General features: G+C 32.7%; 1 protein-coding gene across 2 annotated transcripts; it reads left to right on the top strand.

The window, feature by feature from the left end:
- Window positions 1-379: 379 nt before the first annotated feature.
- On the top strand, window positions 380-7,998 carry LOC112466885 (kielin/chordin-like protein). 2 transcript variants are annotated; one of them, XM_025035226.1, is made up of 7 exons: window positions 380-533; window positions 1,196-1,439; window positions 1,542-1,648; window positions 2,591-2,710; window positions 3,384-3,533; window positions 3,675-3,740; window positions 7,660-7,998. In XM_025035226.1, exons 1-7 carry the CDS (start codon window positions 395-397, stop codon window positions 7,842-7,844), a joined length of 1,011 nt encoding a protein of 336 aa, XP_024890994.1. In that variant the 5' UTR covers window positions 380-394; the 3' UTR covers window positions 7,845-7,998. The 2 variants fall into 2 exon arrangements, with proteins under 2 accessions (XP_024890994.1, XP_024890995.1); XM_025035227.1 differs by lacking the exon at window positions 7,660-7,998 and adding an exon at window positions 3,921-4,738.
- The last annotated feature ends 543 nt before the right edge of the window (window positions 7,999-8,541 follow it).

The following is an 8,541-nucleotide window of genomic DNA, read 5'->3' as shown; positions in this document are numbered from 1 at the left end:
TTGGTTGTAGCCGAATTGTATCTTTTGTTCTTTGATCAAAATGTTTGGTTCCACACATACATATTCTTGCAACAAAATTATTTTGTTTTTCCAACAAAAGTATTTGTTTGCTCATATAGAAACAAATAACTTAAGTTGTGTCTGTGACCGGAACAACAGTGTCAACCAAAATTTGATTATTCCAACCAAAGGTTTCTCAGTGTACGCATATTCCTCTCTATTGTACCTTCTAATTCTCTAACTCTTTTTCTTGCGTATGTTTCAATTCACTCCCGTACACTATACTATTTCACCTCTTCCAATATACCATATCCCTGCGTCTGCGTCATTCATATATATATTTACCGTCTTGTTTGTGTCCACTTCCAGATCGTGGTCACTGGTCGAGGTATAAATGACGCAGCGCAGACGCAAGTTACGCAAGTCGCGAAAGTTTTTATGCTGCTCGAACATGACATGTCGTGGCTCTCGTTCTCTCATTCAGATATGCGCCTATTTGGCGTTCATCACCACCACAGTCGCAGATGATCGAGGTGAGTCGCAAATGATGGAGAAGACGACGCTTACGTAAAACGTGTGATAAATTGTTGCAAAAAGAGTTATTCTCGAGTATATTGATTTCATCTGCGTAATCTTACAGTAAGGCAATAATTAAGTCATTTATTATTTTTGATCAAATATTCCAACGTAATCTCGGGTTACAGCTCCAGTTAATAATAAATTTACGGTAAAATCGCGAAAAAAATTTGCGTGTTGAAGCTATTAAATTTTTTAAGTAACTGCCAAATTCTTTTATAATTGCGTTGCTTTTATAAAAGACACATTTTCTACAACGCCAGAAAATTTTTATGTAACAATAAATGCTTTATAATAAATCACGTTTTATATAATAATAATCATTTCATTTACTAATTTGTCAATTAAAAATATGTTTTTACCAAGTGTAATAAAATTTAAGAGATAACGAAACGACGTATTTTTTTAGAGAGTTCTTAAAATTGATTCAGTATTATTGTACAAACTTTGACATTTAGACTTCGTGAATAATTCTGTTTCCACTCAAAATTCCGAAAATACGAATAACGACGTAACTGTAAGGATTCAGAACGATTCTCTTATTTGACTAGTAAACATCCATTTTTGTGAGGTCAGTAATATATCGCATTAAATTCTTTTAAATTTTTTTTTTGTAAAGAGGAATGCGATAAAACAAAATGTCCGGGACCACTGGCGTATTACGAGGTTCTCGGTTGTATCCCGGTGTTTAAGAAAGAGGGCGATTGTTGCGCAACAAAATACAACTGTGATCATCTAAAACAGAGATCCACTAGCAAGTGTTATGTCAATGGTAAAGAGTACGAGATCGGAGAGGTACTCAAAGAAGAAGATGCGAATCCTTGTGACATTGGTTGCACCTGCCACCCAGGATATGATAAAATGTAAATAAAGATTTTCACATCAATTTTTTCATTGTTGTCTCCTTTTAATATTTTAATTATTAAATTCCTCTTATTAAAATTATGTAATTGCTTTTATTATAGCGCCACATTTAATTGTGCGATAGTTGATTGTTTTCAAGGACCAGCGAAACCAGGTTGCTATAGAAAGAGATCCCCGTTAAATTGTTGCCCTGGAGAGGAAGTTTGTCGTAAGCACAATAATCTAATTAAAAGTTATAAATTTTCTACGTATATTCGCGATAAATTGATAACACTAGTTTTTATGCATTTAAATATTATATTAAATTCGCATCGTTATATCCCAATTATGTCCTTTCTCGATGAGAAAATCATTATAATTAACCCTTTTCGGTCACAAGGGGTAAAATACACCCCAGCGTTTTTTGACTTCGAAAACGATCCAGTAAACCAATGGAAATGGGCCTTGTGTCGCCATCTAAAGGTAGTTGGGACCTTCAAGTATCGATCCCCGTCGGTGGTATATTTTTCGGCCCGTTAGTTCTTTCTCGGCATTTTTTTTCCGCAAAAAATCGCACTTTCATACCTTAAAATCAACATACTTTTTGGAACGGCCATAAACTGCAATAATCAGTGAAAAGTGCGTCATCTTTTAAGATGAAAAAACCGTTTGAAAAATTAAAATATCTTAAAAATTGAAAAAGTTACATTAGTTTTTGTGAAAAGTCACTTTTCCGACTTTTTTTTCAACAATTTTTTTACATATGTTTGTATGTTACATATTAATTTTTTGCAAATCAAACCTATACAGTCTTTTTAAGGAAGACTTGAACTACAACAGAATATTTTTTTTTTAAGGTCACCTACAATTTTTTATACACGTGCAAATACGCTGGGGGTGTATTTCACCCAGTGTGACCGGTGCGGGATTCTCGGGAAGTGTGACCGAAAAGGGTTAAAAATATAAATTTTTAATAATTTTACATTTTTGCGATATACCCCTTTTAGTTAATACATTTATTGAACTTTGTTAATCAAAAAGCCACAATAAAATTGCTTTATCATAATTAAATTTAATATTCAATAATAGCAATCCACATGCCGACAAAAAAAACCTTTCTATCCTAAAAATATATGGATAACATTTAAATAAAGTCATTTACGTCTTGTAGCTGAAAATCCCGAAGACAGAGCTATCTGTAATGTAAACGGAAAGGAATATAGAGATGGAGAGCACTTCAGTGTTGAGAGTGAGCCGGATTTAACCTGTATATGCCAGCCAGGCTATGAAGGTAAAGATAATCTTAGGTTACTCTTATGTTACTTTAAATTTTTCAGTGCTAGATATACCTTAAAACATGTATATAAAATACATGCTAATGAGTGATTTTAATGTTATTATCAACACTTATATTTTTATATACAGTGCACGAAATTCTTATGACAAATGTGACAAATATAAACTAAATGTCAATTTTCAATGAAATAAATGTATTATGAACACTTACATCGATGCAATATATTAATAAATAATTATTTATTGGCTTATTTATCGATAAATAAGCAAGTAAATTAAATAATTCAACACTTGTTGTACAGTGTACACCATAAATATATATATTGCATTTGTCATAATAATAATTAAACCGAATAAGAAACATTTACTTTGCCTAAAGTTAATAAACAATTAAGGATTTTAATCGACTCAACTAGCTATCATCGTCATGACAATACGACCATTGTGTCTTGACGATAATCTGACCAAAATCAATGGTCGTACTGGCTATCATGACGATGATAGCCAGTCGTCGATTAAAATCCTTAATTGTTTGATAACAATTAAGCTAAATTCGTGTTTATCTATATTTCAGTAATGTGTGAACACTAACAATTCTGTGATATAAATTCCTAATTTAAAACTATATAAATCTATGTTTACGTTCATAAAATATTTTATGGTTTAAGGAAAAAACGTCGAACCTTTCTGCGTGAAGCCTAAACATCCGTATTGCAGTCCCGATTTCCGTCATGCAAGCAACATTTTTAATAACTGCCCTCCGGTTTATTATTCCACTCAATCGCCGCAGACTGGTTGCAGCGTATTTTCGAGATGTCGTAAGTTCACGAGTGTGATTTTGCACGCGCGCGTCTGTGTGTCTGTGTGTGTGTGTGTGTGTGTGTGTGTGCGCGTGCGTGTGTGCGTGCGTGTGTCAATGTTATCTATAAGCAATAACGATTAATTATCGAGTTTTATAGAAAACAACAACGACACTGTTATTCACAAAGAAGACGACTTGAAGTCTGCCGACAAAAATCTTGATGGTACGTTTCATATTTAACATTATAGAAATATAATGTTTTTAAACGATCCAAGATAATACTCTTGAGAATTTGACCTAGTCTTTTATTAATTTTATTAATTATTGACTCATAGAAAAAATGTAAAGATATATTTTATACAAGCTAATTCGCTTATTGAACTGAACACGGTCTTACATACAGGTCTGGAAACTCAGACCGATTTCGGTGGTGGGGGATGGTCGTTTTAGCAAGGAAGAATTTATTTCACGGCGTTGTCACTATGCATCGCTGTCATCGCGAAGTGTAGATGGTAACCCATGGTAACGTGACAACAATTTTTTAATTGCGCTTAATTCAAGTGCATTTTTGAAAATGACATATAATGCACATCCTCAGTCGCTGAATTTGTAAACATGAAAAGTCGCGGTGGTTTGAAGCATGCAAACCACCATTTTTTTCATCTTATTCGATATGTTAAATCGTGTTTTGCAAAAAATGCCTCGCACTTGCATGTATTTAAATGGTTTTCTTAAAACGAATAAAAAGATTTCTAACGTTTTATTCTTAATGCAAAGTCATTTATTATTTCTTTGAGCTAAGTTGAAATACTTTCTTCGGCTCCTGAGGACATGGACAGCGACATGGATTGAAAATAACATCTTTCTCATGTAAATCTTTTTTTATATGACATTTTCTTTCTTTAAATAACTGTAACTAGTCACAGTAAAAAGGTCGATATTGACCTTGATTATGTGTACAACTACATTGATATTTTTTGGAATAAGAATGTATATAAATATTGAAACCTGTAAATTAACTATGGATTCTCGAAACGGGTAATTATTATTTACTTCATATTCCTTTACTCATAGCCTTCAACTTTCTAATTAATCTTATAAAACCAAGGCATACGTAAGGTAAGAATCAGAATTAATACAAGTCAACCGCTCTCATACCGAGAATCACGCGTCATCTTTAAATATTGTAAATTAAGAATAAATTATATATCAATTTATTAATTTGCGCATTCGTATAATTGGCCTTCCGTTTTTTTATGATCCGGTGTTCGTTAGAATTAAGTTTCTCGTTATAAGAAACAATTTATATTGATATTGTTTATTGATATCGTTTGTATTCGAAGAGAGATATTTCTTTTCCATAAAATAACATTATATCTTACAAAGTAAATTATTTCTTATTGTTTTATTATAATTAGATTCCAAATAAAGGATGAAAAAGAGCTTGGTCGAAATAACTAACTATTGTAAAACAAAAATCGTGTTGTCTATATTGTTCATTTAGCAATCTAAAACACACTAGGAAGGCACAGTATTATATATGCTTCACGCAGAATTTTTATTCCCTCAGTATCGCTCGGTCAGTATTTGTCCTTATAAAGAAACGAATAAAAAGATTTCCAACGTTTTATTCTTAATACAAAGTTATTTATTATTCCTTTCCTCATTTGAAACTTCAATTATTGCCTATTTGACACTCACGATTTTGAATTTACTAATTACTATTTCCGTCCTTGTCCTACCACATAATACACTGACCGATGGCAGCGACTCTTACGGTCACAAAGCGAGTTATTTTCTTCGTCGCTAAGGCGACCATCCCCCACCACTAGAGTTTCCAGACCTGTATGTAAGACCGTGGAACTGAAACATAAATGACGCATCGACACACATTTGAACATTCAAGCGATACTAATTATGCATTAGGAAAAATGTTTTGTTGTACGAACCAAAATTTTGTTTTAACAATAAAATAATTTGGTTAAAATATGCCCAACAAAACTCGTTTAATTGCTGTAAATATATATCTTTGTTGCTAATATTTTGTTCTTATAACGTAATGCTTTTGTTGTAACAACCAAAAATCTTTAACTATATGAATTTTGTTATGGAGAACAAAGCGTTTGGTAGTGTAAATTGCTTTATTGCGAGTATTATAATATTTTATTAGTAGGGGAGACCGGGGCGAAGTTGACCCTATTTTTTCGGTGCCGATTTTTAACAAAATAAATCATTCAATTTTAGTGAAATATAGTATACCATTGTAAAGAGTGAACCCTTGGCTACAAAATTTATATAGGCATTTTTGGTTTACGTCGCTTTGTTCAATCGGTATAGAGTAAAAACGACAAAGGTGCAAAAATCGAAAAATCAAAATTTCCGGGGCGGAGTCGTGTCTTCATTCTCGGAGTGGATTTTAAATAAAGATACATAATTTTGATCATAAAAAATAATAGAATACACTTTATTCATTGTTTTTTAGTAGAAAAATGGAAAGCGGAAAATAATTTCAAGAAAATCAATTTTCTCTTTCGCTAACAGTTAAAGCGTGTAAAAACAAAGTCTGACGAGCGCACGCACTCGTTGTGTGCCTTACGCCTGCACGAAATGCACTGTTTTTCATCGGCTCTGTTTTCTATTATCTCCGAGCATACGCAGCACATATTATTTAGCTTTCTTAACTTCGTTATGGCTTGGTCACGACTTCGCCCCAAACACAAGTTTTAGGTTTGGTCGCTTATAAAATAATAGAAATTAATAAAAATAAAAAAACTGCACTGGATTCGTGTTTAGCATGCATTACTCTTTACTACTCTTTAGAATCACTTACTTTGAGATTCGGAGATATCAAGTCTAAATTTTAATGCATAGAAAAAAATTGTACTTATTGGGCATTATTTTAGTTTATGTAAAAGAAAATTTGGTAATTGTATAGATGGGGGGGATCACCTTAGATGACCTTGATATTTTAGTATGTTGTCAAGGTCACTCTCCTGAGTGACCTTCAGAAGGTTTTAGCCCGCGCTCGTTATTCGTTAAAAAGTTATTAACAAAAAATGTTTCAAAAATATAGCAGCTATTTTGAGTATTGGAAGGCATAAATGACTAATATATACGTGTGTGTGCCCTGCTTTAAAGAAAATCACAACTTTTATAAAGCAGAACATACACGCACACGCACATGAACACGCGCACGCGCACGCACACGCACACACACACGCACAGGAACACGCGCACGCACACGCACACGCACACGCACACGCGCACGCGCACGCACACGCACACGCACATGCACACATGTATGTTCTGCTTTGTAGAAGTTGTGATTTTCTTTAAAACAGGGCACACACACGTATATATTAGTCATTTATGCCTTCCAATACTCAAAATAACTGCTATATTTTCGAAACATTTTTTGTTAATAACTTTTTAACGAATAACGAGCGCGGACTAAAACCTTCTGAAGGTCACTCAGGAGAGTGACCTTGACAACATACTAAAATATCAAGGTCATCCAAGGTGATCCCCCCCATCTATACAATTACCGAAAATTTCATTATTATGAGTTTCTACGGTAAATAACTAAAATGCTTAATTTTTGTATGTGAAGTCAACAAATTATTTGGTCCACAGAACAAATCAGAAAAATACATTTAGCAGAAGTAACTAAATATTTTGTTATGGAAAACAAGATATTTGGTTGCTTTTAAAAAACGTCTTAACGAAACAGTTTTGTTGAAGGCACTAATTTTTTTTCCTAGTGTACGGATGCGACGTGTTAACTGACACGCCTTAGCGCGTATGATGTTTGTTCGTTAAAAACAATTTTATTTTATTTATATTTATCTATTTTAAAAATTTTTTTTTTATATTTTGATTTTGGAAATTGTTAGTTAGATTGTTAGTTAGATTTATGCAATAATAAAATACTCAAAGAGATATATAATATCTTAAAGTTAATTTTATCGCGTAAAGCAAACACTCAGGTCAGAACTCGACCCGTTCAGTCATTATTGAGATCTCAAAATCTCGGGTACTCGCAACTCGTCCGTTCGTGTAAAGGGCGGTCTCGCGCTGCGCGCGTACTTAGCACGAGACACTACCGTGTCTCTTGATGTCTTATTAAGACTTGTTCTTTTTAGATGAGGACGTTTGTCATTTCGGCAATATGACCATGCACCGCGGCGATGAGTTGAATCAAGCTACAGATTATAGTTCTGTGTGCGTTAAATGCATTTGCGAGGTACCTCCTGTACCCACTTGTCAGCGTTTACCGGATGAAGAATGCGATGTCACAAATCATCCACCTTTCCATCAAAAATTTTAAAATCAGTGATAATGTGATTACTTCCGTTGTACGACTCAGGATTTTATAGTACGTAAATGTTAAAACTTCTCTACATATATATGTATGAAATATTCTAATGTAATATGCATTTCTGTACTGTTGATTGACAATAAAAGCATATTTTTATATATTACATGTTGAAAAAAAATGGATTACAAATCTTCTACATATTTTGCTTGCAAATTATAGTTATAAATAATACTAAGGATTTAAAACAGAACGTAGTATTTTTAAAATTATCTTTATTATTAATAAATAAATGATAAATAAATGAATAAAGTTTTTAATTATATAGTTTGATTACTCAATTCTGCTTAATAAACTGTAACGCGATGAATGTTTGCGCATCTAAAAATCTATTATCTGTGACCTCTTTTACGTTAACCTCCTTTATCAGTCTTGCGTTATGCAACACATTTATCGATGAAAACTTGCTAAATAATATTGTGTGACAGAATGACTACATTCGATTATAATAAATTAGTATCATCTAATTCTAATTCTATATTTCATTGATATAAAATTTAAGGGGGTATCACACTGTAGAGCACGAAAAAAATACGCATATTTCGGAAATTTTTTTTTGCGTAATAAAGAGATCAATCGAAATTTTGTAAAATGGGATTTATAATTCTAGTAATGAAGTACAAACAATATTTTTTTCAACTTCGTTCAT

The sequence above is a fragment of the Temnothorax curvispinosus genome, unplaced genomic scaffold (assembly GCF_003070985.1).
Source record: "Temnothorax curvispinosus isolate PA1 unplaced genomic scaffold, ASM307098v1 QBEX01016644.1, whole genome shotgun sequence".
Lineage (NCBI taxonomy): Eukaryota > Metazoa > Arthropoda > Insecta > Hymenoptera > Formicidae > Temnothorax > Temnothorax curvispinosus.
This window is presented reverse-complemented; position numbering and strand designations above follow the sequence as displayed.